The 23,853-nt window shown below is 43.9% G+C and overlaps 1 protein-coding gene across 1 annotated transcript in view; it reads right to left on the bottom strand.

The window, feature by feature from the left end:
- Window positions 1–22,471, bottom strand: part of LOC101161678 (heparan sulfate glucosamine 3-O-sulfotransferase 3A1) — a 45,705-nt gene extending 23,234 nt beyond the window's left edge. The window contains exon 1 of the mRNA XM_004080593.4: window positions 21,672–22,471. Within this exon, the coding sequence (XP_004080641.1) occupies window positions 21,672–22,195 (524 nt within the window). The 5' untranslated portion in view covers window positions 22,196–22,471. The remainder of the gene's footprint in view (window positions 1–21,671) is intronic.
- Window positions 22,472–23,853: the final 1,382 nt, after the last annotated feature.

Here is a 23,853-nt window from a genome sequence, read left to right as displayed (position 1 = left end):
GTTTTTAAATTAATTTGGAAAAATATGGGTTAAGTCTATATGTTCTACAGGTGATTAACGCTTGTGTACTTCTGCTATCTTTAAATCACAGCAGACACTTCATTTTTACAAGATTGTGGGAGACAGTTCTGTGACTTTACAGGCAATGCAGCATTAGGCATTAGACTGTCAAGCCCGGGACTCTGACAGCCAACTGAACAATTAGCAGAAGGTTGCTCAATCCGCTTTGCCACAACCAACCAATTTAAATCTTCTGCTTTGTCAAGATTGCCAGACTGATGAAGCCACTTTAATGAGTGATGAAATGTTTCAAGGAAAAAGATTTTAAGTCCAGATGGCTAGAATCAACTTCAAGACAACATCACCTGAATGAATGAGATGATGAGTGAAAACCTTCATCAACGCTTTGCCAAGCTTGTCACATTGTTTCATGGTGGCAACGATTGGTCTGTCATGGACCACATTGACAACATTTGTAGCTTTGATGCATATAGATAAAAAATAGCAAACCACTGGAATATATCACAACTCTGATCTTTGTATTTTAAGTGTTGCCAAAAACAATTGAAGCTTTGAAATTTCAGTTGAACACAGAACGTGGATATCTGTGACCAACTGAAGACAAAGCAACCTCTGAAGTGTGCAACAAAACCCTTTCAACAGCATTTAAATCATTACAAGTTCATAAAAGACAATATTCAAGTACACTTTATATCAGATTTTGATATTTTAAATAAATACACACTTGTTAAAGGCATTTCTTCATTCACTTTATCATTTTGCAACCTTATTCGCTTGGCATTAACAGCAAAAGCTGAAAGTAAAGATGCCAAGGTCATTGTGACCAACTGATTTATTGAAGCATAGTCATTAGTTGCAGTCCTAATGCTGACTAACAGTACATTATTTTAAGTCTTTTTTTTTGCTCTTGTTTAGTGTGACAGAGTGGTTATTAATAATTCTGGTTGAGTCCATGTGAAGAAAAGGGGGATTCAAAACATGTAGAGCAGCAAATAAAGCAGCAGGGCCACTAAACCCTCATTTGTGTTAATCAAACTTCTCTAAATTGTTTGTGTAATGAAATTACAGCTGCCAGGGAGGCCTGGGGGACATCAATTAAGCAGATAAGCAAATGAAAATAAATTGCTTTTTATCATATGTGCGTCCGCCTGCTTGTGTGTCCAGTAAACACAGGAAAAACAGGAAAAAGATTTTTTCTCAGTGATTCAGAAACCCATAAATTGCTCTGACAGTCACTGAATGCAGCTCCTGTTTATAGAGCTGTGGGAAACCAGGAGTTACTTCCTCTTCAAAGCTAAATACCCTGTAATACAACTTTTTTTTTTTTTACATTAATGACCAATTTTATGAGCATTAACAGTTGATTTTAATTGATTTTTTTCCTCGTAAATACTTCAGATTTCCTGTGATTTAAGTTTTTAACCTAGTACATTGGTTTTTTTGAATATAATTGTATGGCTACAATACACGGAATAAGTTCTGTAACTGGATTTTTTTAAACTGTGTCAATGTTTTTCTATTGAATTTACCTGTCCCTTTAAAATCTTAATCAACTATGGATGTTAGAAAAATGAAGCAGATAAAAACAAATGTTATCTGTACTGGTTGTAAAAAAAAACATAAAAACAGTCCAAATGGCTCAGATAAACATTAATAATCCTAAAAAAAACAATTCTTAGGCTTTTTCAAACAGAAAATGTGTTTTGGGTCTTTATTCCTTCATCTTTCAGTGAATTTCTGTTAGGATTGAGCTCCTCCCACTCCTACCGGGGAATAATCGCCTCACCTGTTTCCAGTCTCCTCATCAACCTTCAGCCTATTTATGGACTCCTCACCTTCCAGCCGATGTCAGTCCGTCTGCTCTCAGCGGTAGAGTACTGACCTATGCTAAACTCTAGACCTTGTCAAAACCATTTCTATGCTTATGCTCATGCCTATGCCAAGAATCCTAATCTACTGTTAATCTGTTTCCTTCAGACATTGCCTCCAGCATCCTCCACACCTTTGGTCTCATCTGCCGTCCAGGATCCAGCCACCTAAGCCACCACCACTGGGACTGATTAAAAACTCTTTTCCACCAACCATCTCTGTTCTGTCCTGCTTCTGGGTCCAGCCTCGTAAACTCTAACAGAACGGACTGACCATCATGGACCCAGCAGGCTCAGACCCCATTAACCAGACTCTGTCTACCCATGCCTCCACCCTGGACCGACAAGGACAGATGATCGACGCTCTGTCTAACAATCAACAGACCATCTCGCAGCAACTAGCACAGCTCCAATCTCTGCTTCAGACCATCGCTGACGCGACGCACTTACCTTCGGCTTCAGCTGCTGCTCCTCCTCCTCAGCCGCCTCCTGTGAGTCCCTCGCCCGTACATGAAGCACGTATTCCTAACCCGGATCCATTTTCCGGAACCACCGATCACTGTCGTGGTTTTCTCCTGCAATGCACTCTAGTCTTCTCGCAACAGTCCGCCATGTATTCCTCGGATGAAGCAAAGATCGCCTTCGTCGTTGGTTTATTGCGAGGTCGGGCTCTGGAATGGGCAGAAGCCTTCCTGGCTAATCGCAGCTCCGCTCCATTATCTTTTCAAGCCTTTTTGGGGCATTTCAAACAAGTGTTTGAAACTCCAGAAAAGTACCACGACTCCTCCAGGAAACTGCTCAGTCTCCGACAGGAGAGACGCTCTGTGGCGGAGTACTCCGTTGACTTCCGCATCTTAGCCACGAAAGCAGGTTGGGACATGCGAGCCCTACAGGAAGTGTTCTATAACGGATTAACAGATTCGATCAAAGCTGAACTATTGCATTATGATAAACCGGACTCCCTTGAGTCTTTGATTACACTTTCCATTCGGATTGATAACCGCCTCCGCGAGCGCCGCGGCTCTCGAAACTACAAGTCCCAGCTGGCCTTCCCGAGACCCACGACACGTCCGGTCACGCCCCCTTCTGTTTTTTCTTCTGCCGATATTCCTGCTCACTCATTAACCCCTGAGGAACCGATGCAGCTTGGTAGGACGCGTTTAACACCAAAGGAAAAAGAGGAGCGTCGGACAAGAGGAGAATGTTTTTACTGTGGCAGTAAAGATCACCAAGTGGCAGTCTGCCCCCTCAGGCCAAAAGAGAGAGCCCTTCAGTGATCATGGGGACACTGAAGGGCACTGTCTCTGACTCTCAAACCCCAGCTAGAACTGAATTCCTGGTCCCGATCCATATCCGCCCTCATCGACTCTGGTGCTGAGGGCAACTTCATCAATAAGAACCTAGCCCTTGAAGCTGGATTAACTCTCCTCCACCTGGACCCCTGCTTAAAGGTCAGTGCAGCTAACGGACAGACTCTAACTCTGATTCATCACCAGACTACTCCTGTTAACCTATGTTTTTCTGGCAACCACTGTGAGTCTCTCCAGTTTTATGTTTTTCAGGCTACTTCCTGCCAAATCATTTTGGGACGTCCATGGCTTAGTTTGCATAATCCCCACATTGACTGGCAGACAAACTGCATTATAAGTTGGAGTCCTTACTGTCACTCCACCTGTCTTCGCTCTGCCCTGCCTGATTTACAGACTACTGATTTGCCACCTGTTTCCCCAGACCTGTCTGGCGTCCCTCCGGTGTATCATGACCTTGCAGCGGTGTTCAGTAAGCAAAGGGCTTCCACCCTTCCTCCTCACAGACCGTATGACATTGCCATAGATCTGCTCCCAGGTGTCACCTTACCTTCTTCTAAACTGTACAGTCTCTCCAGACCAGAACTCATGGCCATGGAACGATACATCAAGGAGTCCCTCGCTGCGGGCATAATCCGACCATCCTCTTCTCCCCTGGCGGCTGGCTTTTTCTTTGTGGAGAAGAAGGACAAGTCTCTGCGGCCCTGTATTGACTACCGTCATCTCAATAACATCACGGTAAAGAACAAATACCCCTTGCCGTTACTAAATTCAGCCTTTGAGTATCTCCAGGGAGCTTCGGTCTTTACCAAATTAGATCTCCGTAATGCTTACCATCTTGTGCGGGTGAGAGAGGGAGACGAATGGAAGACAGCATTCAACACACCTTTAGGCCACTTCGAGTACCTGGTGATGCCTTTTGGGTTAACCAATGCACCAGCAGTATTCCAGGCACTCGTAAATGACGTGCTCAGAGACTTTCTTAATCGGTTTGTGTTTGTCTACCTGGACGACATTCTTATCTACTCCCCCTCTCTCGATTCCCATGTCCAGCATGTGCATTTGGTCCTCCAAAGACTCCTCGAAAACAAACTGTACATCAAGGCGGAGAAATGTGAATTCCACGTCCCCAAGATCTCGTTCCTAGGTTTTGTTATAGAAAAGGGTCATGTTAACATGGATCCCACGAAGGTCGCTGCCATTAAGGAATGGCCCCGACCAACCTCCCGTAAAGACCTTCAGCGTTTCCTTGGTTTTTCTAATTTTTATCGTCGCTTCATGCGCAACTTCAGCAGCATTGCACGCCCCCTAACGTCTCTTACATCTCCCAAAACTCCTTTTTTGTGGAGCCAGGAAGCTGAGGATGCCTTCAACCTTCTCAAGACCCGGTTCACCACCGCCCCCGTGTTGGCCCAAGCCGATCCATCTCGACAGTTTATGGTGGAGGTGGATGCCTCTGATACCGGGGTGGGGGCGGTCCTCTCCCAACGCACTCCAGATGGGAAGCTTCACCCGTGTGCGTTCTTTTCCCGCAAACTGTCACCCTCCGAGCGCAATTACGACGTTGGTAATAGGGAATTGCTGGCCATTAAATTGGCTTTGGAAGAATGGCGCCATTGGCTGGAGGGTGCCGAACTTCCCTTTATAGTCTGGACAGATCACAAAAACCTCGAATACATAGTTTCTGCCAGAAGACTCAACCCTCGTCAGGCCCGTTGGGCTTTGTTTTTTAGCCGGTTTAATTTTACTGTCTCCTTTCGCCCTGGGTCACGCAACGTGAAGCCTGATGCGCTCTCCCGCCTGCATTCCCCTGAAGAACCAGAGACCTCCTCTAGTCCCATCCTCCCTCCGTCCTGTGTGCTTGCCAGTCTCTCCTGGGAGATCGAGACCGCCATCCAGCAAGCTCTGGCCACTGATCCAGACCCCGGAGGTGGACCACCCAATCGCCAGTATGTCCCAGCATCGGTCCGGTCTCGAGTGTTGACTTGGGTCCATGCGTCTCGGTTCTCCTGCCATCCGGGGTTCCGTCGGACTCTACTCCAAGTCCAGCGGCATTTCTGGTGGCCTTCCATCATCTCAGACACTAAGGCCTATGTGGCTGCTTGCACCATTTGCGCCACCAGCAAATCCTCCCATCAAGCTCCTGCTGGCCTTCTTAATCCACTTCCTGTCCCTTCCAGACCATGGTCACACATAGCAGTGGATTTCGTCACCGGACTCCCCGCCTCTCAAGGGAACACTGTCATCTTGACGATTGTGGACAGATTCTCCAAGGCTGCTCATTTTGTGGCGCTGCCCAAACTTCCCACTGCTACTGAGACCGCCAGGTGCCTCACTGACCATGTTTTTCGGCTCCATGGCATTCCCTGTGACATTGTTTCTGATCGTGGCCCCCAGTTTTCTTCCCAGGTCTGGAAGAACTTTTGCCAGGGACTGGGTGCCACGGCCAGCTTGTCCTCTGGTTTCCATCCCCAAACCAATGGCCAGACCGAACGCACGAACCAGGATTTGGAGTCTGCCCTTCGATGCGTTTGTTCCCAGAACCCCAGTTCATGGTCTAACCATCTGAGCTGGATAGAATATGCCCATAATAGTCTGGTCTCTTCCGCCACAGGAAGGTCCCCTTTTGAGGCCTATTTGGGCTACCAGCCCCCTCTGTTTCCCTCTGAAGAGGTTGACTTAACTGTTCCCTCTGTGGCAGATCACATCAGACGCTGTCGCAGGGTCTGGTCGGCGACTAGACAGTCGCTCCTACGTGCTACACAGCGTGCTAAGACCTCTGCTGACAGGCGCCGTTCTCCAGCTCCACCTTACGCTCCTGGATAGGAGGTTTGGCTGTCCACCAAGGACCTTCCCCTTCACACAGAGTCACGGAAGTTGTCACCTCGCTTCATCGGACCCTTCATTGTAGACTCTGTCATTAATCCTGCCAGTGTCAAGCTACGTCTCCCACGCTCCATGAAGGTTCATCCGGTCTTCCACGTCTCCCGCCTCAAACCTGTGGTCTCCAGTCCGCTGTGCCCTCCTTCCGGACCCCCTCCTCCCGCCCGTCTGGTGGACGGCCATCCGGTCTACACTGTCCGTCGCCTTCTGGATGTGCGTCGGCGGGGTCGTGGCCTCCAGTTCTTGGTGGACTGGGAGGGCTATGGCCCGGAGGAGCGCTGCTGGGTGCCTCGTTCGTTTATTGTGGACCCTGCTCTGGTGCGGGAGTTTCGCCGCCTGCACCCTGACCGTTTTCGTCCGCCGGGTGGCGTCCCTTGAGAGGGGGGTCCTGTTAGGATTGAGCTCCTCCCACTCCTACCGGGGAATAATCGCCTCACCTGTTTCCAGTCTCCTCATCAACCTTCAGCCTATTTATGGACTCCTCACCTTCCAGCCGATGTCAGTCCGTCTGCTCTCAGCGGTAGAGTACTGACCTATGCTAAACTCTAGACCTTGTCAAAACCATTTCTATGCTTATGCTCATGCCTATGCCAAGAATCCTAATCTACTGTTAATCTGTTTCCTTCAGACATTGCCTCCAGCATCCTCCACACCTTTGGTCTCATCTGCCGTCCAGGATCCAGCCACCTAAGCCACCACCACTGGGACTGATTAAAAACTCTTTTCCACCAACCATCTCTGTTCTGTCCTGCTTCTGGGTCCAGCCTCGTAAACTCTAACAATTTCATCATATTCTCAAGCATCATGCTCCAGACGGAGCTCAAATAATCTGTTCAGTCTTTGTTTCATGCATATTATTAAGGAAATGGAAGCTCCAAACATGTAAAATACATTATTATAACTGTTTTTTATTACAATAAGAAGCATCCTGAATGGAAAATTTTCTGGCAGATAACTGTTATCCACTTAAAAAGCCAGGAAATGTCCTTTTTCCCCCAGAGGCGCGCAGTAGATAGTCAATAGGCTCCTAGAATGTCATGAATGAGGAAAACTGACATCCAGCTTAGCATTAAATAAAAGAGACAAGTCCAATATGTCCAAAGACTGGAGCTTTGCTGGATGTGTGAGCATCACAGGCGAGGGCCACAATGAGGAAAGACAGCAAAGTTAATGGATGAGATCAGGGCTTCCTGGTGAATAATGCAGCCTGGCTAATTGGCTGAATTAATAATGGATGGGAGTCTGTTTGGGGAGACAAGGGTGGGAGCAGCAGTGGATAAGGAGCAACTACAATGTTATTAGAGAGGACTTTGACTGCTGTATCTTGTACATCAGTCTATGTTGGTGGCTAAATAACCAGCCTCCTCCTCCTCCTATTGATGCTTCGACAGTAAGGGAGAATGTGACCATGTAGGAAGAAGACGTCAGGGTAAACAATCGTCCTGACAACATAATTACATAATAAGCCATGGCCCCGCAACATTTTTGACAGATAAAATGATTTGGGCTAACGTTGAGTCCTACAGGCTTCACAGTGATGCTTTGTCCCTCTTGTAAACAGACCAAGAATAAGCCAGCTGAGAAATTAACACAAACAGCATTAATCTTACAAATGCTCACACTACGCAGTTCAGCTAGAATTTCCTGATTGGAACAAGTGAGAGAACGACACAAAAACTTATCGGATCCTAGTGAAAGGAATAAAATACTCGGAATATAAAGGGATGAGAAAATAGATTTCTCGGTAAACTTGATTTATATGCCACATTCAAGGTGTCCCATTTCCAGAGAGGTGCATTAAACCAACCCATAAAAAAGTCCTGTCTTTCCATCTCTGGGTCAACACCTTCAATTCCCTGCTGTGATCGTTCAGGAAACCCAAGAATCACTAGCTCAGGAATTCTTCAAAGGATTTTTGGCACTCAAGAAGCATTTGATGCAGCAGACATAGAAAAGATTTACTTTAGCTAAAATGTGTACACCTGCCGCATGTTTGATGAAGGTCCAGGAAGGCACGGCATGGCACCATAAATTTGGAAAAGGTCTTTTATATCTTTCCTATAAGCATTTATGCGGCTTTCCTGCTGAGTTTTATAAAGAATTCTGGGAACAACTGGCACCAACATTTTATAAAACGGTCACATCTATTAATGAGAGCCAATCAATGCCACCTAACATGAACTCAGCCAACATAATTCTTCTTCTAAAACCAGACAAAGATCCCACTAGTCCTTCAAGCTATCGCCCTATTTCTTTAATCAATGCAGATGTAAAAATTATCTGCAAAGCAGTAGCACAGAGAATAGAAATAATCACTCCTCACATAATTCACTTCGACCAGACTGGATTCATCAAAGGCAGACACTCGGATGATAATGTCCGTAGACTAGTTAATATAATAGACTTTGCCTCCATTGAAAACCAGGAAATGACGGTACTATCGCTGGATGCTGAAAAAGCCTTTGACAGAGTAAATTGGAAGTCCCTTATTGCTGCCCTCCATAAGTTTGGTTTTGGAAAAGCATTCATCAATTGGATCAAAATATTATATCACAACCCCAATGCATCAGTTAGAACTAATAAAAATACTTCAAACAGGTTTTTTCTTGGAAGAGGAACCAGACAGGGCTGCCCACTCTCTCCTTCTCTTTTTGCTATATTCATTGAGCCTTTAGCTGCAGCAATAAGACAGAATGAGAGCATTATAGGAATAAAAACCAAACACAGCCATCATAAAATTAGTCTTTATGCGGATGACATATTACTGTTTTTAAGGAATTTACATTCTGTAAATGAAACAGCAATGATCATAAATGAATTCTCCTCCATATCAGACTATTCCATTAATTGGAATAAGTCTGTTTTATTACCACTCAACAGGAATATGGAACAAAGACTCACAATTCCAGTTAAAACAGGAAATATCAAATATCTGGGTATCTACTTTTCCCCCAAACTATCAGAACTGGTGCAGCTAAACCACACCCCATTACTGAAAAGCATACAGGACGATCTAACACGCTGGACCAACCTGCCTCTGTCCCTTATGGGCAAGGTAGTCACGGTTAAAATGAAAATCTTACCCAAGGTTAATTATCTCTTCTCAATGATTCCCACACAACCGCCATTAAAATGGTTCAAAACATTAGACTCATCCATATCAAGCTTTCTATGGAACAACCAACCTGCAAGAATTAGTCTAAAAACTTTAAAATCTGCAAAAAGCTGTGGAGGATTAGAATTACCTAACTTCCACAAATACTTTCTTGCAAATAGATTACAATATATCTTAAAATGGTTAAAAAATAATCCAGAAACCAACTCATGGTTAGACTTGGAACAGGCGTTATGAGGAAAGATCAACCTGTCACAGCTACCATTTATTAGCCAAACAGCTAAAAAACAGGATTGTTTCAAAAGCATTAATATAAATGCCACTTTAACAGCCTGGTGGGAATTTCTCAAAATATCAAAATCATCAATTCAACCGTGCAAAATGACACCCATCTGGAACAACCCGGACATCCTTATTAACAAAAAAATGATTCACTTCCCAGCTTGGCAAGCAGGGGGCATAAAACAACTAGAGCACATAATTATTGATAGAAGATTCATAACTCCCAAAGAACTTCAAGACAAATATGGAATAAATAACTTCTTGGAATATCAGCAACTTAAATCAAGTATTACTAAAAAGTATACATTTAAAGACGATTTAAAGCTACCAGATGTAGTTACCACTCTGATTAATTTTTCAATGAATAGAACTCTCTCCAAAATATACAAACTTTTATGTAATTTAGATAACAATATTGCCCTTCCAACAAAAAAATGGAATGCAGATTTGAGCATCAGCACAGATGAAAGCTTCTGGTCAGAACTCTGTCTAAACACCTTTAAACTGACAAAAAGTCCAAATCTGCAGCTAATCCATCTCAAAACTCTTCACAGAATTTACTACACTGGACAGAGGATGTTCAAGATGGGTCTCAGTAACTCAGACATTTGCGAGCACTGTGATAATAATCTACCCGACAGCTACATGCACGCACTGTGGTTCTGCACTCCTGTCCAGGCTCTCTGGCAGCAGGTATGTGCCGATTTATCAGTCTGGCTTAAGGTTTCAATCACTGCCTCACCGTCACTTTGTGTGCTTGGTGACATGAGTGCCATCGATATAGAAGAAGGATTAGCATCTATCATTTTCATAACTCTTTGTATTGCCAAAAAAACTATTTTAATAAATTGGAAAAACAAGAAAAATATAAACATAAGTCAACACAGAAATCTGCTGTTTGATCATATCAGCTTGGAAAAAATGTCAGCCCAAAGCTCAAGTAACTTTGAAAGAATTCAGTCTCTCTGGTCTTGGGGAGACCAGAGAGACTGCCTGTGCTCTTGGGGAGCACAGGCAAAGGGGGTGGTCCCTTTGCCTGTGCTGGGGGGGGTTGGCGGGGGGCCCTGCTCGGGGGGGCCCAGCGGCGCCGGATGGGCTGCCCATCTGCACCTGGGGCTGGGATCGGCCCTTCCCTGGCTCTGGGACGGGACGGGACAACCCTCTCGGGGCCCCCGGTCGCTCTGGGTGTCACCCGCTTCGGCTGCGGGGTCTGGGGTGGGGTGGGGTGGGGGGCTTGTCGGCCCTGTCCTGTGGGGGGGCGTTCTGGGGGGGAGGGGGGGCCCATTATTGGTACGGGTCGGGGGGGCTAGCGGGTCGTGGTCTCCGCTGAGGCAATCAGTGGTTGCCTCGGCCGGTTGGCCTCCTCGGTCCCGTCGAGGCCTGACCAGAGCTCCTCTAGGGCCGGCGTCTGGGGGCCTGGGCTTGCTCCGGGGGGGGCGACGCTTTCTGGCTCCTCTCTCTCTGTGTGGGGTGGGTGGTGCAGGGCCTGGGGTGTCGGCGCCTCCGGGGGTGGGGCCCCTGGGCTGGGTGGCCCTGGCCCCTTTGCTGGGGGGGGGGGGGGGGGCTGGGGGACGGCTGTTTGACCACCGGGGCACAGTCTACCAGCTGTCCCCAACTTACCCCCTTCCTCATATAACCTCATATTAGGGTGAGGGGGTGGGGGGTCTAGCCTGCGCTGCGCCTTGGGGGGGGGCTACTTGGCAGTGGCCCCCCTCCTATGGTTGCCGTATGGAGTGGGCCCCCCCTCTTTCAGTTTTATTTGCACCTTAGACATGTAGGGTCCTTGGTAGGGGGGGTGCTTGGACATCACTGCAAGCAAGCAGCAGATGTCCTCCTGGCACCCTACCCGCCAATTTTAACCGCACCTTAGACATTTAGGGCCCCTTGGTGTGGAGGGTGAGGGGACATCACTGTGAGTAATCAGGAGATGTCCCCTTAGTGCCCTACTCGCCAATTTTAACTGCACCCCCCTTAGTACACACACCCCTCCCCCTTCAAAATATTCAAACATAAACACACACACATGCACACAAACACCCTCTCAAACACCCATACACGCACACACATTTTACAAGGAAGGTGGGACCTGGGTCCATCTGTCCCCTACCCCTTCCCTAGTGGGGGGTGCGGGCCCCTTGGCGATGGCGGCCGTGTCCCTTGGGTGCTGGCTCCCTGGGCCCGGCGGTGCTCTCTCCGCGCGGTGGGGGGGTTCACATTACACCTGAGCCGGGGGTGTCCGTGTCCCTGGGGGGTGGGTCCTGGTCCTTGCCCCTGGGCGCTGGGCCCCGCCAAACTTCCAACATGGCCGAGCCTGGTCGGGCCATATTTATAACACCCCTTGTGGGCCGCCCTTTTTTCCCCGGGGTTCCCCCCTCCTGGGCGGGGGCGGCGGGCCCCTGCCTTGCTCCTACCTGGACCAACCGTGGGCCGGGTGGGTGGCTGCCTGGAGTGCGGAGCGGGTCTCCCTTGGGGGGGTCCTGGCTCGTACCTGGGGTCGGGGCGCGGGGATGCCCGGAACTCCTGGGTGTTGGTGGGGTGCTCGTCTGGGGCTGTGGGTGTCCCTCTCCGGTGGGGCCCTGCGTTGGGCTCTTCCGGCGCGGCGGGGGGGCTGCTTTCCTGGCTGGGCTGGGGCGGCGCTCTCTTTCCCTCCGCGCCTCCCTGCTCTCTGGCTCTGGGGGCCTCGCGGCGGTCCTGCTGGACCTGGCCTGGGTGGCGGTCTTGGTCGCCCGGGGGGCGGTTGTTCCCTGCCTGTTCCCGTATGGCGTTGGGGGAATTCCGGCTGCCGCTGCTGCTGCGGCGGGGGTCTGGGTGTGGGGGTGGCTGGGCGCTCCTCCTCCTTCTTTTCACATTCCACCATCCATTTTAGAAGAACATAAACACTCACTTGAGCACAGGTGTTAGCTCACCTTTGCACTAATAGTTTGCATGATTGAATGAATGAAAGATTTCACACTAGTTGGTTTAAAGGCATAGGTATGCGTTCGTGAACACTATCTGTTTTGTGTACATGTTGACAAGTGGACATTCTTGCAGCTAGCAGGTGTGTTGATAATATTTGAGTGTGTGTGAACAGGCCCCGCCCTTTTTGTACTACATTTGAACCGTACCATAATGATTAACAACCAGTAAACTTGTTGCTTTATGCTGCTTCATGGTCTTACCCCCCTTTCCCTCCTATTATCACCCTCCTACCCCCCCCTCTCTCTAACGTCCCTCTCTTTTTTTCCCCTCTTTCCTTTTCCGTCCGGTCCAACACCAAAGATGTTCAAACATGATTGAAATTAATAAAGTTTGGCCTCAATTACAAAAGGGGTTTATTCAGACATACCTTTGGTTTGTCTGAAGATTAATAACCCCTCTTGTTAAAATAAAATATGTCCAACACAAGAGGCCCTCAGCTCTCATCTGTTTGCCTAGCTGTTGGACAGGACAAGTTCAAAAAAAAAAAAAAAAAAAAAAAAAAAAGCATTTATGCATCCAATACATTGCTTTACAAGGTATTTTAAATGACTTAAGCTTGAAAGACTGATTTTTTTTAAATACACAAATGGTAATACATCATTAGTCATCCCTTTAAATCACATCCAACAATTGTTTCTTTTATTTTGTCACAAAACATTGAAACTTTTGACATAATCCTCATCAAATTTGATATGATACTATTTTGTGAGCTGGTGTTTCACTAATACAGATACTGGTCTTAGCATACATCTTATTTTCCTCTGTGTAAGTCCCATTAGGTGAGCATCAAAGGCATGTTTGAGCAATGATGCATTGATAAAATTTGGGAGATGACGTTACGTTGAGGTCACGTGGCTCAGGTTTGAGATACAGTTTACACTTTGAATTCACAGATATTGTGGTTTGGCTTCAGCATCACATAACCATGCACTCAAAATTTGTCTATAGCGCAGCAGCAGTGCATAGTGCTGCCTCTGAGACATTATGCAATCACAATGGTACGTATTTTTTGTGGTCACTCTATAATAAGCACTACACACTGCTAACTACATTAGGCGCTGCCTGGTATATCCAAACCAAAGGGAGGTTAGGAAAATTTAAAGTAGCAACAGCAACTGAGGAAAAGGACAGGTGGGAAACAAGCAGGATAGCAGATCTAGAGGATCCAGGTTGCTGAGAATATCACTTTTCTGATTTAAGATGGCTTCAGTTTGTACACTTTATGACTTGTGTAAATGAGTATTTATTTTTGCCATGACTTTTAGCACACCTTGTATTACAAACAATCTCTTGGGTTTTCCAAAACACTTCTAAAAGTAATTTTTAAAAAATTGGATAAAGCTGCAAATTTAACATAAAAAAGTTAGAAACGCTGTGAACTTCTCTTCGAAATATGACTTTTAATAATTTAAAATAACTATTTTGGTTAAAGAGAATACATTTCTTGTTTAAGTTATTTTAACTGAAGTAACAGAATCTGCGGTAGCTATTTATTTCTTCCACACTTTGCTTTCTGATATTCACTGCTCCGATTTTTCACTTTGGTTCACCAGAACTCAAATTTCTCCCCTTTTATTTACTTAAAAAAACAACAACACTAAAGAGAAATAGACAGTAGAGGATGGTCCCACCTTCTGTGTCTATCTTCCTGTCTAAAGCAAAGACATATCTAGTTACAGTAAAGTTACCAGTGTTCCACCTAAGATTGATTGAATTATGGTGTGGCTTCTCTGCACCTCCCTGTGGGCACATCAATCACAGGGCTCCACGCCACACAGGCCCTTTATCACTCTCTTCAATCTTTATGTAAAAAGATTCTGGTTGGGTTGTTGCACACCATCTATCAATAAACAAGTCAAGGGTGGCAAGCTCATTTTCTAACACCTTCCTCTCTTTAATCAAGCTGCCACGCATACGTAGGTATTTAGTAAAGAACACTTTTTCAAATTAATGTTCGACAGAAAAGCTGGATTTAAACAAGTCCTGCTTGACTTGAGATGGACACATACTAACCCTGTGCTTGTAATAAATTTGATTTCATCATCTGTAGAGCAAAGCCCTACTATATAGCTCAATGAATGGTTCCTTTGTAGCATGCAACCATTCAAAGGTGAAACACAATAGATTTGATGTAAGGCGTTTGTTTGAACAGCTGGAATTCTCCTTAAAAAAACAGGTAGGTTTTCGAAATGCGCTGGATCAACAGCACTTCTGCATGAGAGAAAAAGCTTCTGCGGCAGATTAAATGCCACTCTGTCATTCAACCTCCATTCACCAGCTCCATTATTAGCTATTTTAAAAATTGCACTGGATTTCTGGTCACGGTCTATAGTCCTGCCAAACCCTAATCTTCTGCATGTTTTATTTCACTCATCACCACCACGCAACTCTTTGTTCACCATTTCGCTGAAGTGTACAGAATACACTGGATATGAAAGTGTTGAAAGCTTGAATATAACATCGAAAGGAGAGGATGTTGGATGTTGGTCCATTTTTGTCCTTTGCCAAAGCCATGCCAATCCTTGAAATGGACTGAGAGAGCCACACATGCAGGAGCTTTAGGCTGCGCTGCAGTGTAACTCAACGTTTTGCATGGAAACAGGTTGGGCAGACAATCTGAGGTTGAGCCTGAGGTGCCGTCTGCCAAAGTTTTTGCCCATGTTTGCTGGCGGACTCTGCCAAGGCAACTGGCACAGCCCAAGCCACCAGCGGAGCAGGACAAAAAGCATTGTTTGTTGCCTTGCTGTCGCCACAAGGGCAGCTGCAGATAAGCGCACATCACACATGTGCATCCATGTCTTTAAGCACAGACATAGAGAGGGAAAACAATCCCACGGCTACCAAAAAGCCCATAAAAGACTCTTGAAAAGGCTTTTTCTGCTGAGTGAACAAATGTAAAAGATTTAATAAATGAACTTCCTCAAGTAGCAGACACTTTAACTGGTTTTCGATTTACATGAAATATCCAACCGTGCCAGAAGAAAAATACACGTACAGCAAAAAGTGATCTAAAGGAAATAGTTCTACAATATTTTTGAAAGGAAAACGAAAGACCCAGGAGAAGAGAGCTTCCTTCTTTTTATTGGTTCCCAGGCTTTCCACAGTTTTTTGTCTTTGTGAGCGTCTGCTCGTCTCTGATGGAAAATATGGAGGAGATCCCTGTCCTGTGATAAAGCTGCAGCCTCAGATACAGGAAAGAGAGATCCATCATACTGAGACGTTGGTTTACTGCGCCAGTCCGCATCATTGAGGGCCATACATGTTCCATCTGTGCATAATTGAACCAATTCCCCCTGTGCAGAAATAGCATGTTCCCAGAAATGCTAAAGCTCTTGGCAAATCTTCTAAAAGGCTAGACATACATGACCTTTAAGGATTGTGTTGTGGCGTGACTGCTGTACTATGAAGACCCAAAGATTGTCTCATCACTATAACACAAATGATCGGGGCTATAGGCTGAATTTGTTTTTGGATGGATAACATTTAACCTATTGACCTTTAAATGCCTTGTAGGGAGAAATACAGATCTAAAAAAATCGCTAAACATTTGTTTTTGTTCCATTTCTTCCTCTACATTCGTGTAGTGCCTGAAAGTAAGCAAATAACTGTGATGTTAAAAAACAACTATATTGGGTAAAATTCAGGAACAATAAATGTAACTGACATTCGTGTTTTTTTTTTGCTTCAGAAGTGTGAAACTATCTAAGATTTTCAGGTACAGTATGCTGCCTGAAAATAGATCACTGAGCTTCAGATGTAGCATAGACTCTTTTAAAGGTCACCTTCAGAAACAATCCATTGTTTGCTCTGCACCGCACCATTGCAGAGCTGTGTGTTTTTCTGCAGTCGAGCTCAATAAAACGTGATCTCAAGTGCCCATTTTGAAATATAAAACCTAAAATAAACGCCTTGTATCGTAAGGTCTAGAAGCTTGTAAAACACCCAACAGCTGCTAAGCTGACTGGCCAGGGGATACAAGAGGTCAGACAGGTTGCTGACTTGTGTACACATAACTCCAAAAGTGAACCAACAACTGAATCCTAGAAACAATGTAAGTTGATCCTATTGTTACAGTACCATATGTTGGCATGGTGACTCTGAGGGTGGTAGGTTCTGTAAAAGCCCCGTGACAACCTTTGTGACTGTGATCAATCACATTTCCTTTCTGCACATGCTCATCAAGGCTCCAGGAGGTGCTGATCCCTAACACCTGGAATATTTGCATCAAAGCAGCCCTTCCAGTGTCTCTCTTTGTTTGAGGACAACAAACAGTCTTATTTTTGATGTCACGTGAATACTTCAGGTGTAAGATCCAGGTGCCGTCTGCAAAGCACCCCTGCACCTGCTGCCTGTCTTCACCCACACATTGGAGGGCAGATTCCCAGGATGCCTTAGGGCAGCTGCTGACAGGCACTACTTTGGAGACTTCCCTTGCTTCTATCCATCTCCCCTTCATCGGGCCTCCTCGGGTCAGCTGCCAAGATGGTGGTGGCGATGGCGAAGGTCAAGGAGTTGGCAAAAAGAGTGTGGTGAGGGGTGGAAGAGGGGGAAGGGTCTGTCTTGTGGGTTTCCATGCATTCAACAGGGGGTGAAGCATCCCGGCTGGACAGTGATACTCAACAATAATCACTTTCACAATCCAAAGGCAGCGCAGAGCTCATGCTCAGCAAGATCACGTTTCATCATCTGTATGTGTGCGTGCATGCGCCCTCTTTTGCCCCTACTAGTACTGCTCCACTTACCTCATCCACCTGAACAAACCTGCCTCTGTGTTACCGTTGCTCAGCCCTAAAAAATATTAGATCAACATCCAAATCAGTATTTTTTTGTTTTTAATCAGCAAGCGTTTTTTCTTCAGATGCAGTAGACAAGTTCCTCATTTACAACTCATAGCCCTTAAAATAAACATTTACACTTCAGTCTTCACAGATGGCTTACAATTTCTAAAAGGTAAGCTTTACCTAAAAGCTAAACATGGCACTTTAATAAAAAGTTTCTCTCAGGTAGATGCAGTAAAACATCTCTCAATAGAATTTCAGCTTATTCCAAAATCAACTTTAGAACTAAATGTGTCAGACTACATGAAAAAATGACCATCCTAAGTTGTTTCTAGGGAGAGTAAAGTATATTTTATTACTGTGCAGCATTTTCTGGTGTCAAAACAAGATAAATCAAACATGGAATCAATTACAGGAAATGGGGGAAGCGTGTTTCCTAAATATTGACTGAGCCTTGGAGACTTTGCCAACAAATTCTGCCTTTTAACAACTATATAGACACACATCTGTAGAAACTGCATATAATGAGATGCACAGTGCGACAAACGTAGGATTTTCACAAGATTTGGGAAAGAAATTGTTTATGTTTTAAAATTTAGTTTAGTACTTCATAAATATGAATGAATAATAAACCTGCATAAGCAGGCCTCTTTTAGACCTGTTTTTCCAGCTGCAGGGAGATTTTACCTTGACACCTCAAAACAGCCACTCGTTATTTAATTTCTACAAATTTCCTAGGTGTTTATGACCAGCTCAACAATAAAAATGTATGTACATGTGCTTTCACATACAACATTACTATGCTGAAAAACTATGTTGGTTCTTAAAAAAAAAAAAAAAATCAAACCTTTCCCACTTGGAGCTGTGCAATTCTTTCCAAACTTTTGGCCTTCAAACTTTTCCAAAGTCGCAGAGGAAGGTGAAATATCTAGCAGCTGCAAACAAGACCAAACTTTGAAACTCTGCCACCTAATAAATTGAGTTGGTACGAGAGAAACTTGTCGTTCTCTTATTTTACCATCAGCACCTGACACTCTTTACTGTATTCATTTATATATATAAAGCTTACTAAACAAACTTGAGAAGCCTCAAGTGCAGGGGAAAAAAATCCTAAACTTTACAAAATAACTTTCATCCATAAATTTCAAATGCTGATGGGACACTTATCACTTACACAGAACTGTGTTTGAAGCTGTGAATTATTCTTTCTTTGTTCTGTGTTTAATTACATTTCAAGCTATCTTACCGCACTGACCAAAGCGGGAGACTGGAACCGGATCGCTGTACAAACACAAGCAGTCTCAACACAATACCCAGATTTATGATTCAAACCCCGTTTTTTATCATCACTGTGGAATCCCACTAAAATTGTACATCTTTTACAAACGCGCCAGCCCATAATTCATAATTCAATATAAACGAGTTTTTCTGGCTAAGCCTATTGTTTTTCTATGCTCTGAATCAGGAAGTGAAGCATTTGTGTTAATAGTAAGATTAGTGTTTTCATCCCTGACCTCCACAATTTAAAAGATTAAGAGTCCTTGAGTGAGAAAGGGATTTTCACATGTGTGTTTAGAACAAGCAGACCTGTATAAATAGTAAGAAGTGGCATAAAAGCACTTTGAGTGACCACAAAGAGCAAAAAGTTAACCTATATGAACAAGAGAAAGAAGTTACATTATATTTGAACTTAAGCTTCACAAGCTTAAGCAAAGATTGGATCGGTTATTGCACACACACAAAAAAAAAAGTCATTCTTGCAGCACTAAATCTATTTACATCTTGTACAAATCTGCGTGTGGTCACACATGTTTGGAAGAATAATTAACACACTAAAGGATCAGGTGAGACCTAATCCAAACGGTCTTTGGGTGTTTGGGTCTAGACGGCTGAAAGCTTGGGTGTTCGGTAACTTAAGTAGGACAAAAACCATAATAATGAGTACTCTGTCGCACAGGACTCTGCCTTACTTCACAGCGCTTACGCTTGACCTCCTTGTTCCTTCTGAGTGTCCATTTCCATGACAAAAACAAAACAGGTTGTACGTGGTAAGACAGAATCAAGTGGTGTAATGTAACACTGACTTGTGTGGGTTTCCTGTGTAATTAGGGGATGGGGATTTAACAAAAGACAGGAAATGTTCCATTATTATTTCTGTTTGTGTGAAACTGTAAATACAAAATTAAATCCAATAACACACGAAAAATGTAATTTATTTTTTGAATTTGGGATTGACTAATTTAGGGGTTCTAAATGTATAGGAAGGTTAAAGGCAGCTTTTCTTTTTTTCTTTTTTTTTTTTTTGTACGGCGGCAACAACTAAATCAACACTCGAGCATAAAAGCTGAGAAAACAACATAAACATCTCAAATTCAAGGTTAATCTTCCTTGAAAAAAACCTGAGAACCCACTGTCCAACGGTATTTTACTAACATAAAATAAAATCTTTTAAAAAAAATTAATAAGAGAATGACTGTTCTAGAACCAATTAGGATAAAATGACGAGAGAGAAAAAACATACAGATTAGTGAATGTTTTTCTGAAATTAGCTTTCTTCAAACTACAAATTAACCAAATTTATGCAAGACGAAATTGAACACTTTGTTTGTAAAATTTTAGCCCAGCTTTTTAAAATTTACAGCAGAAGGTTCAACATATAAAAAAACAATTAAAAAAAAAAAAAAAGTAAAAAATCCTACATTTTGCAGGTCAAGGGCACATATATTGATCTTTTTCATCAGGCATCAGTGGTGCATTCAAGACTGATTTCCTTGTTTGGAAGAGAAATTTCAAAAACGCTCCAGTGCCTCCCCATGTCACCCACTTCAAATGAACTCAACTTCATCAAATCCATGGAGGAGGCACAAAAGCTATCAGCTGGAGGACTCTTAGATGTCGTTGAAGAGCTGGCAACTCTCGCAGAGTAGGCCATTTCGTTTTTAACTGTAATTTATCCCTCCTTTAAACTCGAGGGGTCTTTCTGTTTAAAATGAGCAGCGTTAAAGCCAAGCGGCACTTGGGTCTAGCAGCGGTGCTGCGATCCAAATTCCAGGGAATCTTGGCAGCTCCTCTGGATAGATGGGACCCTCATGGATATAAAACCCCACAATGGATGAATAGGTAAACAGAAGGGTGTGAAAGAGTGATGGCAAAAAGAGAATGTTCACTCAGAGAGGCACAAAGAGGGCGGTGTGTGAGTGGGAGATGGGAGAAAAAACCGCGAGTGAGTGTTTGAGAGGGGGAGGCAAAGATTCTGAAGGGAGTTGTCGCTGAGTTGAGAGTAAAAGTTTTGTCTCTGAGCTTTTAGAGGTTGCTGTTTGTAGTAGTTAACTCAATCAAAAGGAGAGTTATGCCTCCCGAGACACTCAGGTAACCTTTCATTATGGCTCTAATTCTTTTTAATAACAGAGCTGCGATGTGGGCAATGCCCCATTAGACAGAGCCACTGAGAAGAAACGCCATTATTCCCCACAGGCCTGTGGAAATGTGAACGCAAAACACTCAGTCAAGTCGCCCTCACGCAGACAGATAAAATCAATTATGACCTGAACTCCAGCGGAGACAAATTATATCACTTTTCTTAAAAAACAAAAAAACAAAAAACAAAGAAAGAGTCTGCAATTGCAGATGTGTCTGAAAATTTGGCTTTTACTTTCAGTTTTATAAAGTGCTCCTAACCTGCTCTTGACACCACAAACCCGATCAAAAAGTAGCTTTTTTATCTGACTTGTATTTAATTTTTTGATTTTTTTTTTAAATCAAGTCAGGCTAGTCTAGGGAAACAATAACTTCACATTTAAGTTTATAAACTTTTTGAAGCTTTAAATGTGAATTAAATATTTGAAATTCTGGTTTTACAGATAAAAAGAGTTACTTTTAAGGTGTTGACCAGAGTTGTTTTCTTCTACAAACTGGTGTAAAAAAAAACAAATCTAATTTTGATAGATCAGATTTAACAGGGGGAAAAAAAGAAAAGAAAAGAAACACGTTTTCACCTTTAAAAATGTTTTTTTTTTGTCTAAATCAAAAGTTGTTTAACTCTTTAATTTGAGTTATAGTGAGCCGACTGATAGAATCAAATGAAAGCAAAACTAATGCAGCTTTAATAAATCAACAGGCTGTCCACATTGCTTATAATACAGCAGCAATTAGGCTACTTCAGAAAGTTGAGATGTTAAATAAAGATAGTAGGTTTGTCCAGACAAGCTCTTATCAGTGATGTATAGGAGACTAAAAAAAGGTTGGAACAACATAATCTATCATCGTGGCAATTTAATGACTAAAATAATATACAGGGGGAAATCTAGAACTCATTTTTGATTTTTTTATATATCCCGTTTCTTTTAAAGATTGTTGAACTCACCAAAAAGCACATGTTAATATAATATACAGGCTTAAATTATTATTTGAAAATGATCTTAGCTAGATTTGAAATAAAGATTTTTCAAATATTCACCTGTACCACTCCAGTCCGTTTCCATAGTGGCGGTCGAAGAAGTGCGGCTCCGCTCCCACGGCTCTGACGTCGGGATGAACCCGGAGAAACTCCAGCAGAGCCCGGGTCCCTCCTTTCTTCACCCCGATGATTAGAGCCCGAGGCAGCTTTTTGCTCCCCTCCCCGAGCGGACTGACTTTACCTGCAAACCTAGGTGGCACTTTTCTGGCGGCTCCCAAGTCCGGAGGAGGCAGCTGGAGGAACTCCTCTGTCCCCGCGATCACCTCCTCCGCCGGAGCCCCTGACGTGCGCCGGTCGGTTCCGTGGCTCATCACTTCCGAGCCACCGGTCCATCCGTACAGAAGCCTCTTGGTCCTCTCCGCAGCGCGGCTGGCGGAGGCTTTCACCGGTGAGGGTAAGGTGCTGCGGTCGGCGAGGATGTGCAGAAGGATGAGGGGGCCGAGGAGAGAGCCAAGCATGACTGCCGCTTTCCTTGAGGTGCTTCGGGACGGGGGGTCCAGTTTGTGGATGCGGCTAAAAGCCATACCGGTCCCTGGGTGGTCGGTGGAGAAGCCACAGCCATACTAAGCGCACATCACTAAGTCTTTTTGCCATGAAAAAAATAAACCCCAACAAAAACTCAAAAATGAGTCTGCAAACACATTTTTTTCTGTGGAACACAACTCCTGCAATAAAAAGCCAAATGATGCTTCAGTGAAAATAAATTCGAAAAGTTGCAGTTTCAGGTTTGCTCTTCTCAGGAAAGAGTCCCTGCCTCTTCTCACTGGAAGTGGGATGCAACCAGCCCTCAGACACGTGGATAGAGTTGTAAACTTGTCTTTCACATCCAGTTAGTTGACGTAAACCCTTCTCGACCAATCAGATTCAGGGGAAAGAAAGCAGGAACCAAGGAATTACGAGGTGGGTGGGAACACTGGTCAGACAAATTTTACACAGTAAAATGAAAACTAAATGGAATTGCAAGGCATATAAAACAGCGAGTAATAAAATAAACAGTTAGATCATAGCTATATGCTTAGACACTTCTAAAAAAAAATTAAGTTTCCTTTTTATTGTATTCTTATGTATCTTTAATGTATTTTTCTGCCGACTGCTTTTGTAATTGTATGCTGTTTTTAATTTTAATCCTAATTTAAACTTTCTTCTGTCTGCCTTTTATTGTGAAGCACTTTGGTACCCTGAAGGTGTTGTTAAGTGCTATATAAAAAAAGCTTAATTTAAAAAACGAAAACATTTGGCTATAAGTATAATTAAGGTTGAATTTTTATCACTTTTTATCAGAATTAACTACTGAAGCCGAAAGCCTAACCTTTTTTTGTTACCCATTTTCGCGGATCACAAGAAAACTCTGGGTTTTTTTTTGTTCTTGTAAAATACCAAGTTTTGAGTGCCGTGCAGTCATCCCATCTTACCCCTGTCATGCATCATTCTGTAACCATTTGATCACTGATGAACTGGACAACAACCACAGGATCACTAAAGTGCAGCCGACTGCGCGGCTGCAGCCAACCTTCTCCTCTAATGACAAGGACTGATTTGAACGTTGTTTATGACTGACAACATCAGCACAATCTCCACCTGAGTTAGACTACGAATAAAATGATCAATTATAAATTGATCATCTTCTGGTATTTGACATTTTCTCTGACAATGAAAATGTTTTCCTGCGGATTGTAGAAAAATTAATAAAGTATTGTAGCTAAGTTGGGCTGGGTGACTGTTTGGATTTCGCTACTGTCTGGAGCTCAGTGATCGCACAAAGCAGTGACGTCTGTTGGCTCCGGGTTCTGTCATTCAACCTGTTCTTGGGGGTTTGGGCTGATGGGTTTAGTTATCGACTAAATGAGGGAAGTAAAGGGAGGGTGGCTGGTGCATGAGACGAATTAGGGCGTTTGAGGAGCATAGCTCCACTGTTAATTCAAAAACTTGACCAAAAAATACAATTTTTTGGGGAGCTTTCCTTTTGCTGTTGTTGAGAGTTGTTGGTGTGAGCTGTGCAGTGTTTGGTACGGCCTGCAGAAACCACAAAATAAAAAACTTAAAACAGATTTCAACTCGGCGTCTCAGTACGAGAGAAGGAGAGACGGATGCTACACCATATTCTTCATTATCTCGTCATCACTTATCCATCTAATTTGAATAAAAAACTCAACAACCCTATGAAGCCCACTACATCCAAGAA

This window comes from Oryzias latipes, chromosome 19 (genome assembly GCF_002234675.1).
Source record: "Oryzias latipes chromosome 19, ASM223467v1".
In the NCBI taxonomy this organism is placed as follows: domain Eukaryota; kingdom Metazoa; phylum Chordata; class Actinopteri; order Beloniformes; family Adrianichthyidae; genus Oryzias; species Oryzias latipes.
This window is presented reverse-complemented; position numbering and strand designations above follow the sequence as displayed.